Source organism: Aplidium turbinatum, chromosome 3 (genome assembly GCF_918807975.1).
Source record: "Aplidium turbinatum chromosome 3, kaAplTurb1.1, whole genome shotgun sequence".
Taxonomy (NCBI): Eukaryota; Metazoa; Chordata; class Ascidiacea; order Aplousobranchia; family Polyclinidae; genus Aplidium; species Aplidium turbinatum.
The window spans coordinates 35207417-35226574 of NC_137474.1; the positions used below are offsets into that span (position 1 = coordinate 35207417).

The 19158-nt window shown below is 37.3% G+C and overlaps 1 protein-coding gene across 1 annotated transcript; it reads left to right on the plus strand.

The window, feature by feature from the left end:
• Nucleotides 1–109: 109 nt before the first annotated feature.
• LOC145766376 (FHF complex subunit HOOK interacting protein 2A-like) lies at nucleotides 110–18654 on the plus strand. The gene is made up of 14 exons (XM_082578076.1): nucleotides 110–267; nucleotides 766–879; nucleotides 1216–1352; nucleotides 1572–1737; nucleotides 6338–6558; nucleotides 6827–7019; nucleotides 7477–7674; nucleotides 8535–8715; nucleotides 9355–9462; nucleotides 9794–9908; nucleotides 12412–12548; nucleotides 13417–13604; nucleotides 14831–14969; nucleotides 15808–18654. The coding sequence occupies exons 1-14, from the start codon at nucleotides 130–132 to the stop codon at nucleotides 15969–15971; spliced, it is 2199 nt and encodes a 732-aa protein (XP_082434202.1). The 5' UTR covers nucleotides 110–129; the 3' UTR covers nucleotides 15972–18654.
• The last annotated feature ends 504 nt before the right edge of the window (nucleotides 18655–19158 follow it).

A 19158-nucleotide genomic window follows, 5' to 3' on the forward strand; every position in this document is an offset into this window, starting at 1 on the left:
CCCATTTTATGTAAGCTAGCTATGATATTTTTATTCAAGAAATTGACAGTTAGAAATGTTTGGATTATGTTGAAAAGTTTTTTAACATTTTTATGTGTTTTGTGTCGTTAGTATAATGTATATTTTAACATGTTTAATAAATTAACAAATATCATACAACATGCTGTTGGAAACTCAGGCCCTGAAATTTCATTACATGAAGCATTTGTGCATCATTGGAAGTCTTTAACAACTTTTTATATAGAAATTACAGATGAAAGAATTCCGGTGAGATAGCCTACTGTTTTCAATGGTAAAGTGATACTTTAGAATTCGTTGATACTTTAACAACATGGTGTATTGGTGTTGCTATTTTGCATTCATTAATTGCTGGCATTTGCACAACAATCTAACCTCTTAGTGTATATAATTTATTAAAAATCGATTTTGCTATAGTAGTAGCATCTCCAGCTAGCACATGCAAAAAAGAAAATTTGAAAGATATGTAAAATTCAGCATTTCCAAGAATTGGTGTTTATCCAACTTTAACTACCTGAGCTTTTATATAGGCTCCACATTTCTTCTAATTTTCATTTCTCGCCAGTTGTTGGTGTAATTGACGAATAGTTTTCTTTTTGTATTATATTGGTAAGTTGATTTCCTTCTCAATTAACTTTACATCTCGACAAGTCTATGATTGTGGCACAAAAAAGCTTTTCAGTTTGAACAAATGTCAAAGTTTTGATGAGTGGTATTGTTGCAGTTATCCCATTTTATATTTTGTAGGTGACGAATACCGAGATACCTTGGCATCTCAAACAAATGTTGCATATTTTAGTAAAAGAGGAAAATGAACGACTTTCAGGCGATACTGGGCCTTGTATGGAATATCTTTTGCAGGTGTGACAGACTCTAATTATTTGTTTTAAAGCCTTTCCAAGATTATTACGACTATATCATATAAAGCAGAAGTTATAGAAAATATTTTTTTTCAATGTCTGTTCTTATGAAAAAATCAGATGGTTGTGACAGCGCTTTTCACTAAATAAAAAGATAGTCAAATTGTATTTGACCATGTTACTTTTGATATGATTATGTCCTCTGCTTCTGCAGGTTGATGGTGCTTCTGCTTATTACAACAAATGTCTGGCAACACTGCATGTTGTAACTGATATTGTTTTGACATTGGTTCAATGAAGTTCTTTAAATTTAATTGCTGTTCCACTTTATGTCCAGCATAAGATATTGGAAACTTTGCATACCCTTGGAAGAGCGGACAGTCCTTCTGGCATGAAGCAACAAATTTTTCTATTTTTTAAACATCTTTTGAGAAAAATCAAGCAACCATTACTGCCTCATGTCAATGTACACAGGTATTAAGTTCGTCTTAAAAACCTTAGTGAATTGTAATAAACTATTAAAAGGTCAGAGATATAGTCTACCAGAATGATGAACAATTTGCTGTGTATCTTGCATGCAATAGATCTTAATTTTACGTCAAAGAGTGCCACAGGAACCTTATGTGAAAAGAGTTAAAGGATTGGTTCTCTCATAAATTGAATAATGCAATTGCTTACAAATTATTTTTATAGGCCTGTGCTGAGATTAGTTAATGTGTGCGGAGAAGTTCAAGCCGCTCCTACAGAAACAGCGGAGGTATCTTTTCTACATACAGTTTGCTTGCGGTTAAAGCAGGAACCCCACCTTGTGCATTTATTTTTGAAAACTAACACTCCCCAAACTGCTGAAACAACAAATGTAAGTAAATTGTTTTATTTTTTGTCATTTAAGTATAACTTTATCAAACATAAAATAAAATCCAAGATAAATTACACTGGCCTATGGATGGTTAAAAACGTTTAGTTTTAGTCGTCGTTTTTGTACGTTTTTTTTGTTTTTTTTTATCCGTTTTATTTGTTTTCTTACTATTTCCAATCGTTTCATACATTTTTTCAAGTAATAATTGTCTTCATTTATCACAAGAAAGAACTGCAAAAAAAAGTGTTGAATTATAGCAGCTGAATAACTTATTATGAATTAGTTTCCTGCAGTTTTGACTAAGTCTTGTAACAGTGTAAGTCAAACGTGTGGTCGCATGCTCAGCAAATGGTACTAATGAACCACCCAACTTGAAGTGTTACCTATGAGGGTCTGCTACTATTTGGCTAGTCCGATTGGGCTAGTCCGATTCGGCTAGTTCGAATCGGCTATTACCCTATTCGGCTACAGCCCGATTCGGCTAGTCCGATTCGGCTAGTCCGATTTGGCTAGTCCGATTCGGCTAGTTCCCTATTTGGCTACAGTCTTTATCAGTTAGTTCCCAATTCGGCAATTTTTTGAAAATCCAAGGATAATCCTTCTGTAATCCAACAAAATCCTTCTGTAAATCCAACCACGCCTTCTGTTTATTTAGAGAATTTTGTATTTTATTCCACAATAAGCTATCGTTTCTTTTGTATTCTTACATTTTATCCAGTGTTTACCTTTGAGTGCCTTCCCAGACGGCAAAATCAGTCATTTTTACATTGATTTAACGTCTGCAGACGTTAAATCAATGTACAAATGGCGGATTTTACTGTCTGGGTGAGCGGTGTGATAAATTAAAGCCTTCGGTTGCGTCATAATGAATTGCGCAATTACCACCCCTTGACGGAGGAGCAAGACTACGCGCGCCGGTATTTAAAAGAGAATAGCGGAGAAAAAAGTGGGAAGTGAGGTAAAGTTGTTAAACATAGAAATGCTTGTCACAAAGCAATAACGAAATTCTGGAAAACCTTTTCGAATGCGTTGATTAATGATTTTAATTGGGAAAGAAAGCCAGAAGGAGACATTTTTTTATTCAGGTTAAAGTGAAACCACTCTACGTTGGACTAAAGTTCAAAGTAACTATCAAGTTGCCTTGCAAAGCGGAAGATCAAAGTTCGCAAAACCGGTCGTAAAGTTTATTTTGCCCAAAAATTAGGTCGTTGAAATCAATGCTTAATTACTTGTAACTTTCACGTGATATAGGCCTAATTTTTTTTGTAGTCAGAGTGTAAAGATGGAGGTTTGATGTTATCGAATTGAATCGCCGGTTAATACTTACCGCCAGTTAACTAAATTGATGGACCGTGCATTAACGTAAAAAATGTCCGTCCGCGCACTTGCCACTTTGACTATATATGATAATATATAACTTTGTTTTAGAGCAGTGGTTCTCAATGGGGGACGTTTTGATTTTTCAGGGGGGGACGGTACGATTAACTCGACTTAAGGGAGGCATTTTGATTATTAAGGGACATTCCAGTTTAACCCATCTTCCGCCCAACGTAACGATTTCGTGAAAGAGCTCGTATCTTCGTGATAGCATTTCCTACCTCATACCTGGTGGAAAAGGGATTCAGCTGTGTTGTTCTAGTTCATACCAAACAGCGAAACCCACTTGACATATCCAATTATCCATAAGAGGGGTTCCTCGAATGTTTCTCACTGGCTTTACACCGGATGTGAAGAAACTGGCACTTTCTCACCAAGCTCAAGGTTCACACTGACTACCAGTAGGCGTATACTGTTTTCATGCTCGCAAATATATATTTGCTTTTCATCAAATGTAATTACTAGTCTCTAAAACCCTTACAGCCTGTTTCACCCTAAAAGGGGGATCATCAAAAGGTCCTTATTCTAATAGAAATAGAATTCTATTTGAATAAAGACCTTCTGATAATCCCCCTTTTAGGGCGAAACAGGCTGTAAAGGTTTTAGAGACTGGTAACTAGCCTATATTTGATGGAATTCGCTCTGTTTGGCTTTTTGCTTGGCATTGAGCACTTTTTGTAGTATTAATAGTATTTATTGTTTTATATTCGCTTTTCGTAGTTAATCGTTTTTGTTGGGGGCGGTAACATTTTGCCAGTTCATGAAGGGGGCGTTGGGCAAAAAAAGGTTGAGATACACTGTTTTAGAGCGTCAAATTTATGCTATCTCCTGAATTAATAACTCGTATGTAAGTTAAATGATATGAGATGTTCTACTGGTGCAAATTAAGCTAAACTATCTAAACTATCACTAGCCCCCTGAAGAAGTCAGTCGTGTCTGATTGACGAAACGTCGGAATAAAAAGCAGATTGTCACTGTATACATCTTGTGATAGTTTAGCTTAATTTGCACCAGTAGAACATCTCATATCATTTAATTTAATGCCTGGTGAACAGCCTCATTCAATTTTCGTATGTAAGTTTTTACATGTATTTTGAACATAGGCGCCTAAGCCGTGGGGGCCTGGCCCCCACGCATATTTCTGCGTGGGGGCAACTTTTTATGCTGTATTGATACATAAAACAATAGATGAACTAGCGATCGGCAGCAGGAAAACATTTTTTGAATGCTAACCGCAACAGCTTCGCAATAAATAATCACTTGAACGAGTAGCGATGCTACAATCCTACACCAGACAACAAAATCTGTCATTTTTACATTGATTTAATGTCTGCAGACGTACAAACCGCATTGCGCACACGCCGCATAATCAACGCAGTAACGGACTCACGCAAACTGAATGGCGCACACACGACCGTTGCCATAGAAACCCGATCAAAGGCGGAATATGCGCATCTTTTGTTTCATCTGCAACGCGAAAACGGGCGTTTTACAGCGGTCAATCATAAGTTGCGATATTGTAGTGAAAAGGGAGCAATGTCAAGTCAAAAACTTAATCAAACGTCTCTCCGTAACTATTTTTCAAGGGCTGCTTACGGATGTCAGCAACTTTTAAATTTATTCAAGACATGCTGCTGAATTGATGTAAACATGAATGATTTTACTTTCCACAGGTATCATATATTTTCAAGCGTATGATCAAGTTAGTATTTGCATTCCATTTTCAAAACATTGTCATTCCATTTACAGTATATCTTTTAGTAAACCTTTTCGTCTCTTGTTTCATGCTAATAAATCTAGTTCGTTGCTAAACTTTATGTTGTGCTTAGCTTAAAGAGTCGCAGTCCATTAACCGCTAGCTAACGCAGACGCATGTCATGTGTTTGCTTAACCGAAGTGGTCGAGTTTTGTTTATAATAATTAAAGGTAGGTCGAACGTAGCGATAACTCCGAGTGTGGCAATAAAAGCAATCCTAGTGTGACGGCATAATTACGTCATCCATCTGCGTGACATTTGCTGAATTTACGTTGCTGCTGATGAAACACGCTTTCGCCCCCACGGCCAAAAAAATAGTTAGGCGCCTATGATTTTGAACATTAACACACTCGAACAACTAACAAAACACTTCTGTTTATCTCATTAACCTGTATTGTTAATCATGAAACATGTTGTTTTGATTTAAAACACATATTTTGAACGAACCCAGACAACAAAAATGACGGATTTTGCCGTCTGGGAAGGCACTCAAAGGTAAACACTGGATAAAATGCAAGAACGCAAAAGAAACGATAGCCTATTGTGGAATAAAATACAAAATTCTCTAAATAAACAGAAGGCGTGGTTGGATTTACAGAAGGATTTTGTTGGATTACAGAAGGATTATCGTTGGATTTTCAAAAAATTGCCGAATAGGGAACTAACTGATAAAGACTGCAGCCAAATAGGGAACTAGCTCAATCGGACTAGCCGAATCGGGCTGTAGCCGAATAGGGTAATAGCCCAATCGGACTAGCCGAAACGGGCCATTCCGTACCTACCTATGATGAGGACTGTTTGGTCCCAGTGGTGACCATTTTAACAGTCAACCTTCTTTGTTGCTTAAGTCTTAATTTTTTTTATTGTTTGTTTATTTCTTTCATTCCTGTCATTTCTTTGATTGCATTGTTCACATAGCCTATTATATTATATTTATAATGAGTATTGTATGGAGTATTATGATGTTTTGTAAAATCTAATTAGTGAATGTATACAGTCTAGTCGACTGATACAGGTTAACTTATCGATAAAAAAGTAGACAGTTATACCACACTAAATTGACAGATTCAAGTTCTTTCAATTTAAATGTAATAAACTTGAGTTCCAATTTTAGTGTGATCTCTGCTTTTTCGGTTATTTTATCACATTATGCATCCTTTTGGATTATCGGTGAAGTTAAAAGAAGATTTTATTGACAAAGTTGTATTTTGATAACTTAACGATGTCTTAATTATTTCAGAGTAGCAAAATACAAATTTTGTTTCAATTTTACTTTTAGACCGATTATTGGTACAAAAAATTAACTGTTTTTCTATTTCGTTTTTTTTTTATATATAGGAAAAACATGTTTTTAAAAAAATAAAATAAACAATTACAAAAAAATAACAACTCACGTCTTTAATCTGGCCACATTATAATGAAATCGTCTGATCCATCTAATTTATCATAAACGTTTTCTTTTTTCAGAATGGTCATAGTAGCACCAAACCAGCAAACCAAACCACGTCAGCATCTAAAACTGACAGTTACGATCTCGTAGATGCTTTAATGAATCTGTCGCATTCAAAAGATTATAGAGTAACAATGAAAGCATGTGAAGGTCTGCTTCTACTTGTGTCCATGCCTCATGAAGCTGCTGCAAGAGCAACAGTCCATGACACAGCCTTGTGTTCCCTGCTAAATATCAGGTATGGACTGTTTCACTACATTTCGGGTTTTGGGTCTGATGTAGATCATTGCAAAGTATATATGAGGCCAGGTTTGATTATTACGGTCCCGGCACATCAATTTTTCTGATGTATGAAGCCATTCCCTTTGTTGAGATATCAAAAGTTTATTTGAAAAATTTCAAGACTTCTTTTTGGGCCTGCTACCCCAAAAATATCCCAAATTTCGGAGAGAGTTTGAACCAGTGTCAACTGTAACGATATGTTCAATTCAACCTGATGCTTGCAGATTATCTTCTTTATTCTCTTTACTTCCTGCCTCTTTGGACCCATCCAGTGTTGAAAGTGTGACAGCAAAATGGAACCTTGAGGAACTCCATTCCACAATCAACGATGCTTCTAATTTTCCCAGTAAACGAGCTTTAGTGTCTTTTTTATCCTGGTTCGATTATTGCGACCAGTTGGTGATTGAAGCTTACCAGGTAGGTAGGATATGTTTAGATTGCATTTGCTTTCGCAGTTGCTTCTCACTGTTTTAAAAACATGGTATTGATAAGACAGTACACTGACAACTATGGTAGTTTTAAAACCGAGTATTTTCCGATTGCGGTTTTCCCTTTTTAAATACGTTTTTCTGTCTTCGAAAATCCGTCTATAAAAGCGCTCAAACCTTAGCCTAATTGTTTTCCATCTCATTAAACCAAACTGCAAACGTTTTATTTTTGCTTCGATACACATCCAAAAAAATTTCATTGGTTACCAAAATTTGTATTGTTACCTTATTCTTACTTTTCCATATTTTTCTTCTACTTTTGAAGGTAAACCTGGTTTGTTTTATGTTCAAAATTGATAGAGACCCATGTTACAAAAAACGTCGTCCTTATTAATTTGACATAAAGACGTTGAAATTGCAACCTGATCGTTGAAATCATGTTTCAGGATTGCAGCTCACACATAGCCAAGTCTATTGTCAGCGAATTTCTGAGAAAAACTGCACTCACACCCCTTATGCAAGCTGATGAGAGGGCAGCTTTGACTTCAACCACTGTGCTCACGAAAATGTTTGATATGGTCCGCTCGAAGGCACTCATGCGCGAAATGATTGACTTTGTTGTTCCCGAAAAGAAAACTGACACGGTAGTCATGACAACTATTTATTTTACATTTTTTTGGAATTATATAATTATTTATTTGAGAAATGTATTGAAAAGTCTAAGACCTTGGGTTAGTGGTTGCTAACCTTGTTGTAATTATTGTTGTAACCTATAGACTTGTACGAATGATCCTGAGTAAACTATTTGAAAACTTTCTCTTCAATATATGACGTTTAACGCCTAAATGTTAGCAATCGTATTCAGAAACCTCCTTAATGCTTTTCACGGACCCAGGTTGGGCCTGGCTTAAACCACTGATCTAGCCTAAATTTACACGCTGTATGCCGTTAACAGTGTGAGCTTTACAGTCGATACGGAAGAATATTAAAAGACACATGTCATTTCTATCTTTCGCGGTTGCCACGTGCATGATATTACAAATACTGCGGAACATAACATACATTGTAAATACTTTAATTTACTTTTTAAAGTAATCCCAATGTGGATGGATTGGATACTGAAATTGTTTTATTTCAATTGATCATTTCATAGACAACAACTTACAATTATTGTAAAGACTATCAATTAGCGTACGGTACACACCAAATGCTGTGTTTGCATTGCTTTTCTCTTTCTGGTAATTCTCAAGCAACTTTCTACTTGCGCTATTTTTTATCAAGTCTATTTTAAAATGAACATTGTACGTCATTGTTACTTATGCCTTAACATATCTTCCTGCTTATGAGGCAGCAATTCAGGCAACACCCCTCCCCAACTGCTGCAACCAGTGCACTGTCTCAGTGTTCGATCTGTACGATCCACATCTGTAGGTACAAAAACTACGCAATGATGTGCTGTGCTAACATATATGTTAATGCAAATGAACTATATATGTGCGAACAGGAAGAACAACATCCGAACCTTCTAACGCGGCTCCTAGAACAATGCGATCACTTTTCGGATGAGATCTCAGTCGTAGGTCTTCGCTTCTTCGAAACTTTGGTTGGGAAATCTGACTCGGCAGCAGTGGACAGATTAGTTCTCAAGTACTTGCAGCACAGAGGCTATCATGCAAAAAACCCAGGTAGGCTGAATAAAATACTCATGTGCAATGTACGCTACGTCTTTGGAATCAGTGTCTCCATCAGGGATTGCAGTTCAGAGCTTTGTTCATCATTGTTGATAATGGTAGTTCAATTAGATACAAGGTTTTAAAGAACTATTTTTTTTGACGTGACTAGTTATTCACCATGCATAGTTTCACTCAAATACTGCTTTAATATCTTAGCGTTAATTAGTGACCGAAAAAGATCCGCACTTAGCGCTGTATTCCATTAGTTTTTAGACTCGGATTTGCTCGTTTGGGCATTTATGGGACGACCAAAGTATGATGTGAGATAAGCTTTTCATGCGCACTGATTTATTTCATGTTACACTTCGATTTTCTCTGCTTTCCTTTCAATCCCTGATGTGATGGCATCTTAACATTAGAGATAACAGTATTTCTTGTAATTGTATGAGACAATAGACAAAAAGTTTAGTAAACACGAATTGAATATTTTTCTGCTTTTCAACTGATGTAAGTTTGTTTATATTCCATTCTGATCAGTTAGAATCATTCTATTTGCTCATATGTAGAATCCTGAAGCGAAGCAGGCACAAGGATTGGCGTGGTCATCATATCACCAGTCGAAAAAAAGTTTTTGTACAATTTTTGTTTTAGGCAATGTTATCGTTGAAACTGGACCTGACGATTTGGAGTGGGACTTGGAGCCCGACATGGGGTCTCATTTCGCCCAACCGAGTCGTGTGAACAAGCCTTCATTACCAGGTGATGGTGAGTTGTTGTGAAATTAATTACTGCATCCAAACTACTTTCATTGACACAACTTAGCGCGGATTCTTTTATTGCTAGTGTTGATATTGTGTGTTTTCACATACGAATACAGTATTTCACATTTCACATCCCATAGCGTTGCTCGCAATGCTGTACAAGTCAGATTGTTATAGCGCAGCCAACTACACTTTTATCTTAGAACCTTACAGTCGTGTTAAAGCTTACTCAGACAGTAAATCAGTTGTTTTTTCAGACGTTGAATCAATGTAAAAATTGACTCATTTGATTTCTGGGTAGGTGCTATAATCCCTTTAACTTCGCGCAGGTGAAAGTGTTGCCATCCTGTCACCTAAGATGCAAACACAGCGGTCTGTCAATTGCTTCCTTTCCGCCTTGCCTGACTCTGCCAAGTCAACGCAGGTCAACGATGACGACTCCGGGTTAGTGCCCTAACCTCACACCATTAGTGTATTAGATTTAGATTTAGTGTATTCCAACGTTCTAAAGAAATTAAGCCATAATCACCAAACGAAAATAACATTAAGAACGAAAACCGCGTTTTCAACGTCTGACAAAGAACCCAAGGCCACCGACTCACAGCCAGCAAATTAGTCCATTTTTACATTGATTAAATGTTGGCAGACGTTGAATCGTCATTAAAAAGACCTTATTTGCTCGCTGGAAGTTGTGACTCGATTTGACGTGCGCAATGCCAATTTACATTCATCGAATGCTGGCATTTGCATAACAACCTAATCTCTTATAGTTATTAGGGTGTTTCATTTTTTCACCATTTTTGAAATTCAAAATGCCTGGGGTCCCATCTGGTGGTATTTGGGGTAAAAAGTTTACACCCCAAATTTTTTTCAATTATGACGTCATATTGAGGTGGTCCACGAGGTTTGAAATTTTTGGGCCTCAAAATCTCGAAATTTGGCCGTATCTCCGGAACCGCTCATCATAGATCGACAAAATTAGTATCAAAATGCGCAGAAGGGTCGGTTTCCTATACCTGATGTAGAAATTATTTTGGTCTAACTTATGTGTTTCAGAAAAAAAGTTATTTCAAAAAATCTGATTTTTGGTCTATTTTCTCCTGATGAGCAGAGATCGGGTGATCAAGATAATAAGTTTTTCTGTATTTTTCCACTCTTGGAAGCTGTTATTGCGTAATAATACTCCTTGTTCGTTTTGCAAGAGATGAAATGGTAATTTAAAGGTATTACTATTGTAATATTAATGCAACCGTTGAGGAAGAGGTATGCTGCTCACCTGCTTTAGATTAAGTGTCATTATGGCATTAAGGTCAGGTATTAGTAAGTCGATGCAACACTTCAAGGAATTGGAGAGAAATGTACTTCCCCTTAATTCAGATATAGTCAGTCACTATTTTTACTTGAGGAAGAAAGTAGCCGAAACTAATCCTAAGTTTTTAAAGAAAATACCCCATTTCAAAGATGAACTGCTGAAAGATGTAGTTGGCATGTGGAACAAAGCTGGTTTTCCCGTGCTTAGCAAGCAGAGAAACCTAGCACTTCTGGCATACAATCTGCCAAAGCATCGGCACTACTATGTTTGAAACAGAGAAAAATAAATAAAGTAGTTAGATGTCTACACAGTAGCGAAAGCGACTCTGATGGTAATATGAATTGGAATACGAGCCTCTGAAACCAGCTGTTTGGGGAAAAGTGTACAAGAAAGTACATTCTTTTTCCATAAATGATAGAAGTTATGTACTTGCTGATCGTAGGATGACTTCGGTACGCCAGCAGTCAGATCTTATGTGGTCGGTTCTTGGAAAAGATTCAAGTAGCTCCAATGCTGCATCACCTTCGACAGCATACCGCCAACGACAAAAAACAAGAGAAAAATCTCTGATGGAAAGTGAGAACCTTCCCAATTCAGCTTCTGCCATGCAGTTATGTTATGATGGGCGCGTTGTCGATAATATAGATCGATACGTTTTCTTGGGCCAACTTGTTGATGATAATGGCATGAAGCACGAAGGTGTGCTTGCTGTTAGCCTAAATCTCTTCCCAAAAGTGTGTCGGTCACTGCAGAACTGAGTTTTGGCACCACCATCCAGGAGGCTCGCAAAGTTTACCTATTTCAAGTACATTCAGTCATGGCTGATACGACTGCTCTCAACACAGGAAAAAAGTCCGGAGTCAGTACTCGACTGGTCAATTATTTTAATGATGAAGTTTGGTCTATTCATACCCTTAAATGCATGTTCCACATAAACGAAATAGATCTTTCCCATGTCATTTCTTTTGTGGACGGCGCCAAGAAGGGTCCCGGAGCAATGCAAGATGGGGTTTTGCTTAACCAAATAGCAAGACTCGACAAGCCCAGTACTGAAACCTTAACACCAACTATTATTACGCAATAACAGCTTCCAAGAGTGGAAAAATACAGAAAAACTTTTATCTTGATCACTGTTCATCAGGAGAAAATAGACCAAAAATCAGATTTTTTGAAATACCTTTTTTCTGAAGCACATAGACCTTAATATTCTCTACACCAGGTATAGGAAACCGACCCTTCTGCGCATTTTGATACTAATTTTGTCGATCTATGATGAGCGGTTCCGGAGATACGGCCAAATTTCGAGATTTTGAGGCCCAAAAATTTCAAACCTCGTGGACCACCTCAATATGACGTCATAATTGAAAAAAATTTGGGGTGTGAACTTTTTTCCCCAAATACCACCAGATGGGACCCCAGGCATTTTGAATTTCAAAAATGGTGAAAAAATAAAACACCCTAATAGTTATACCATATTAAAGAATCGATTTTGCTATGTAATACTGTAATTGCATCTTCAGCTTTTCAAAAAAAAGTCCAGATGTGACACAAATAATTAAGTTCTGCAGATTTGTTTGCGTTCTCAGTATTTTTTCCACACTGAATTGCTCACATTGTCTATAAATTTTGTTTTAGATATGACGGATACTTGCGCGAGGCACATCGGCTCTACAAGGATGTGTGTGCGGCTTGTGACGGCTTTGAATGGCCAAAGCAAACAAGCAAACCTGCCGATCCAGCCAGGTGTCCACCTGTTGCTGACTATAATGAAGGTATTCATTGTCGGGGTATCATCAAAGATGTGTAAATCATTGCATTGCATAACCGTGTTCAATAAACGTAAAAAATGCAATTTTAATCTTAATTATTTTTTTTATAATAGGGTTGTTTTGAGTAGAGTTTATGAGTTATAGTCGACTGCAAAGGAGGTTTTTTATTCTTTCATTTGTTATATTTTCTTTATTAAAGACGCAAATAGAGCAACATATTCCGGATTAAACTTGCAAACAAATATGTCAATAGGCTACTTCACTTTTGTGATGCATCACTTTCAGCGTCCCTGACAAGGGGAGTAAAATTCTCACATTCTCAATTACATCGGTTCGAGACTGGTTTATGTTAACAAATCACTTCAGGTTGCCATACTTTTTGTTACTGCTATTTTCAGAAAGTTGATGGTTTGATGCCAGAATGTGCAACGTTGTCATGGCTACTGGCTTTCATTATACGATATGGGGCCGCCGGTGCGGCTTTGATTTCCAAAAATTTTGTGGCTGTCTTCTATCAACGCCGCAGCTTCCATATCTTCTCTCATACAGTTTTTCCATTTTTTGACCTTTTCTTCACTGCCAATGCAATCTTTCTCTTTTCTTGAAACGTGTCTTTTCCATCCCAGCCGTGTTTACCCTGGCTCCATCCATGCCTCCCACCTTCTTTTCTTTTGTGTTATTTGCCGTGTGCTGCATTTTATTAATTCAATTCATCAGGTTCATTTCTCGATAGTCTGGTGATTTATTTTCCTCTCAGAAAGTGATTTAACACCGTTTCAAAAGTCTTACTTTTCGGTTGAGTTAATTGGGAGATGCTTCTGGAGGAGCTTTTATCAGCGTAATCAACAATTAATCATGTCTGGCATTTCAGGTCCGTTTTTGACGATGCTTTTGGATAAATTGAGTCGGCTACTATCCCAACCTTACGGTGTGAACCTCATTATCACCTCCATCCTCTCCCGGTTGTGTCTGATGCCGCATCCTCATCTTCACGAACTCCTGATTGATCCTTTGACTCCTCTTCGGCCTAGAGCAAGAAGTGTATTTTCTGTCATTCAGGTAAAATGATTCACTTTCAACATTTTGTTAATGTGAAAGAAAACCTTTTTTATCTCAATGCTTTCTTAGAGATTTATTTCGGATGCTTTTTCTTACCCCAAAGAACAAGACAAACATGAAAAGTTCATAAAACACACTAATTATAGATAAATAAAACATGGTAACTCTAGCGGGTTTAGCATACTTTATTTCACACAAAATATAACACAATTAAAATACAATAAACTCAAACGTTTTCGACACGTACGACGTACGTGTATCCTCATCAGGAATTAAATCTGCAATACATAAAATGAAAAATCGTAAGATAAATTTGACTATGCACTGTAACTGTAACGACACTCTGGACTGAAAGCACAAACTGAACAAATGATACGAGAATGATTGCGAGTAAATTATGCGGTGGGAAACAGATCACATGAGGTGTAGACTACAGGCATTGGACAAAACAATTAGAACACACGCAAAAGGAACGATGAGCCACAGGCGAATAACTGCCGGTTGAGAGATGGATTGTTACGTTTGATTCTTAAGACTTCCATGATCTTAGTCTGAAAATCAGATCTGCCTCGAGAGATGATTTTAAATTGGTCGATTGAGACATTGTCAGCGCACGTTTCACAAAAAGAGCACATCGCCTCTTGTGAAACGTGCACTGACAATGTCTCGATCGACCAATTTAAAATCATCTCTCGAGGCAGATCTGATTTTCAGACTAAGATCATGGAAGCCTTAAGAATCAAACGTAACAATCCATCTCTCAACCGGCAGTTATTCGCCTGTGGCTCATCGTTCCTTTTGTGTGTGTTCTAATTGTTTTGTCCAATGCTTGCAGTCTACACCTCATGAAATCTGTTTCCCACCGCATAATTTACTCGCAATCATTCTCGTATCATTTGTTCAGTTTGTGCTTTCAGTCCAGAGTGTCGTTACAGTTACAGTGCATAGTCAAATTTATCTTACGATTTTTCATTTTATGTATTGCAGATTTAATTCCTGATGAGGACACACGTACGTCGTACGTGTCGAAAACGTTTGAGTTTATTTTATTTTAATTATGTTATATTTTGTGTGAAATAAAGTATGCTAAACCCGCTAAAGTTACTATGTTTTATTTATCTATGGTTCAACAAAGCAAACTCTCTACCAAAGCGTTAACACTAATTATACAAGAAGACAATTTAGATAAAAATCAATTGTGATTGTTAAACGATTTTCGTACGTAGGTGCTCGTGAAGCAATTAACACTCCGGATGGCTCATGTGAGCAACTTCAAGAGCAGACTCCTCCACGCCAGAAAGAAGCTATCCTCTGGTGGTTCCCTTCCTGAGGATCGCGGTACAGCATTTCATCAAAGAGGTGGGTGTTTACTTGATATTGTGATAATCCACTCTTATTGCAGATGGTGTATGCTTTGCTAGGGATTGCTCCACTAGCTTGGGCAGTTTACAACAACGGCTGTTCGAAGCATATTTATTTTTGGTTAAAATAAAACGCAGTTTCATTGAAAAGTGTCCCCAATAAAATTCTTCATGAAAGGATTAAAAATTCGGCACCAAATCAAAGGAGTTTGGCGTTCGTACGAAATATTGTTGTTTTGAAAACTTGTCCACCCAAATAGTATGGAACATCAAAGAACGTGGCTCCATGCGACGCACTTTAAATCTGTGGGTATTTTCTGCATCCGTACGTTCATTTTTTTCTTTGCGACCTGACAACGAAACAAAACAAAATTATTCACTGAAAAAACTTATTATAAACAAAAAGACAAGGACTCTGAAAACTCAGATGTTTTTTCCAACAGCTTTATTCACCACAGATGAACATAATATCTCCTGGCAAGATTCGCCACGTTAGCCAAAATTTACTTAGCGTCACAAACACTTGTTTCTGCTGTAATTTTTTAGTTTTTTTTTAATTGTAAACAAATAGAAGTGCTCATTCTGTTCAACACTTTGGAATTCACCGGTATACCATCACAGTAACTCAACCTCAGTTTGGATGGGGCAACACTAGTAAGATTTCAAACCGTGTACGTTCTTGTAACGAGGATTTCGTTGTTGGGTGTATTTTTTATTAAATGTTTCCCGTCGTCACTTTGTTGATTCCCCAGCTAGCAAAATCTGTCTTTTTTGCAATTGGTACAACGTCTTTAAACTTTGGTTCAATGTGAAAAAATCCTGACAGTTTTGTATACTTTCAGGTTTATCCCCACATCTCGGCAGCGGCCAAGGCTTGATAGCCGGAGGCGAGGTCGATGATCATAAAACATTTTTAGAAGGAGCCATTGTATTGGAAGAATTCTGCAAGGAGCTCTCTGCCATAGCGTTTGTCAAACATCACTCAATAGAAATCCAAGGCTTATGAAGGCCTAACAAACTTAGTGGACCAACTCAGGTTTTCGTAGTTATGGATGGGAGAGGATTTGGTGAAGAAGGCATCATTAACTAGGTTTGCGTTTATGTTTGCCTAACGACGGAAGTGAAAGCGGAAAAAGCATCATTTTTTTTTCGCTTGTTGAGCATGAAACCACTCAATAATCAGAAATTGTTTTTTACGTTAATTGAACGTCTGTAAACTCTGATGCTACGTAAAAACGAACTGATTTTCTGACCTGGCAGGACATCATCACATGTATAAAACCGGAGGCTACTCCTGTTTAAATAATACCAAATTTTCAACATTCAATTCTGATTCTGAAACCCAGCTAGCTAAACTGCTAAGTTTTACATTGATTCAACATGTAAAAAGTACCAACTTTGCAAGCTGAGAAGAGGTTGAACTGTTTTTTTTGGTTACTATTGCAAACAGCGCTTTAAACAGTCGTTTATAATTTTTATTTAACATTTGTCTTGTCAGTCCTTTAACTTCAATTTGTAAAATGTTTTAAATAAATCTAACTATATTTTTAAAAACATATCGCATTCAGCTTATCTGTTTGCAACATGCGATTACTGGATAATGTTGCCGGGAGGGTATGTTGTCATATTACCTCGGTATTTCTTGGTTTGAATTAACGTAGTGTTTAAAAGCTGGCCAGTGCTTTCATTAAAGCCGGTTTATAAGCCTTCTGTCAAGTTCGCATGCTGCTTATTTTGCTGAGTTGGCCACTGGCCTGAAACACGTTTATCGCTTTCTTTATTCAGTCTGCCATTGTGGCTGACTTTACTTTACATGACCGGGTAGGACATAGAACAGTTGATTTGTTTTCATTCTTCTCACAGTTCGTCGCGGAGTTCACATCGCAGACAGCAAAATCTGTCCTTTTTACATTGATGCAACGTCTCTGGAAGTTGAATCAATGTAAAAAAGACAGATTATGCCAGATCCTTTTTGAGGTACATTGTGAATCCTCTATCACAATTCATTGACTTTATATTACACGTGAATGAAGGTAAGAATGGCTACAGTTTAAATCTGTTATATTTGTTTAGCTGACCGACCCAGCAAATAATTAATCACTACCAACTCGAATTTTCTACTGGCGTGCGATAGTGCCCGCCCATCAGCTTCGCCAAAAGAATTCTTTTGCAGCACTGTTTTATGAAAATCTTCCCAAATCCAAACAATTGTTTAATGAGCACAACTCTGTAAATTATCGGTTGTTGTGCTCTTTTTTAATGAGGCAAGGCACTCGTTGCGTGTCAAGCACTATTCTTTAGTGCCTTCAGAACTTAGGCCTAATCAATTTTTCGAGACGATTTACTCAACATAATAGGCTACCTAACGTAGTTCTTAATTTTATAGATTATGTTTGTTCACGATTTCAAGTTTATCATTGTTTTTTCGTACAAGTTATAATATATTTAGACCTTTATTAAGTCTTTACTTTCAACATCTTTTTTCACAATAGTGTTCCACTGTTGATGTTAAATCTAATACTTTACTTGTGTTGGCTTTGTCAGAGTTCAAGCCTGTTATAGATTTTTACTCATTATTGCAAGCCACAGTAGGCCGACATGCGTAAGAATAAACGTCGCGTCGCGCTCAGTGGATAAACATCTGCCTTTCCGAACAAAAACGTTGAGATCCAATTACCCTGGTTCAATTCTCGGCATATGCGCTTGAGCGTCACCCCTCAAGTACAGCTTACAGGGCATTTAGTGGATGGAAAACATTACAGGCAACTACATTTCAACTATATTTCGTTTTAACAAAATTTCGTTAATCATTGAAAAATGATCAATATGTATTTTTTGCGATAATTAACTGCCGTGTCATTTTTGAGTATCCTCAGGACTTTTATTGGAAGGTAATGCAATATTTTGCTGAACAGTTTTGTCATCATTCTCGCTAAAATGTGACTTTTGATCAAACAACTGCTACGTGGATGTTTTTTTCCTGTGTGTCTGTTTCGTATATCAAGTTTGCTATGCAATTAGTGTATCCAGTAATTGCATGTCAATGGTTGCAATCTTTTATACCCGGCGCGTCTACTCAGTTCTACTGCCAAGTTTTTTTTTTTTTGAGTCGACATATGGCACGGTGTATGATATTAAGTTTTATTTGTAAGATGTTGTAGACTTTAAATGTTAGCTTCATATTTGGAACAATCAAAACCGAACGTTATTTATTTTATAAATCGAAGAATTAAATTTGTTGATTTTCGTCATGAAGAAATTGCCTTGTCCTTTGTTTCTCGAGTACTGGAATTAAATCGCGTGTTCCAAAGTTCATACTCTTCCAAATGCGCAAATCCAGTCGGTTAAAGCCAAAACTACCACTTGTGCCTTTCGCTGACGGTTGCCACTTAAACATGACTGAACTTTGTTTGGTAATTGCAGAAGAAAAGAGAGTTATATTTTGGGTGGGAATCGAACACACGTCATCGAAATGACTACTATTGCCTTAACCTTCTACGCCAAGCTGTGTGCAACGAATCGTTGACTTAACTTACTTCATATCAGAAGTGTTTTCCTTGCAACTTCTGGTTAGTTGAAAGGCTGTTCCTGTAACTTCTGATTGGTCCAATGATTCATGTGTATTAGGCTACAATTTTTTTTATGTTTATATGCCTACCTTCGCTGACAAACTAATAAAGTGAAGATTAAATGTAGTTCTTTTTGTTCTTTCGGCACCGGTTATCTTTAGGAGGCTTTATCGGAATCGAGATTCATCTGCATGGATGTGATTGTCTTTGCCCGGTCTCTTTCTGTACTTCACACATATCGCGACAACAGTTACACTGCAAATGCAACATGGCAAACAACTGGAAGCAGCGAAGGGACATGTAGTCATTTGCTTCTGCCATTGTTTTGACATGCAATTATGTGTCTTGCCAATACAAGGCGTGTGCTCTGGAGCGGTGTCGAACCGACGTCCTTTCTGGAGTCGCGAAGACGTTCTCACCACTCGGCCTCGCAACCGACGTAAATCGGGACCTGACAAACTTCACGTTTATGTGACGTTGAGAAGGATTGTAGACGACATTCTCTATGACAGCGCCAGTGTACCATTTTTTGCCATGTAAAGGACGTCATCGTGGCTAATGTCAGGCATGATCAATGTCAGCTCTACAGTTTATTTTTTTGTTTCTGACCACCACAGCGAAATG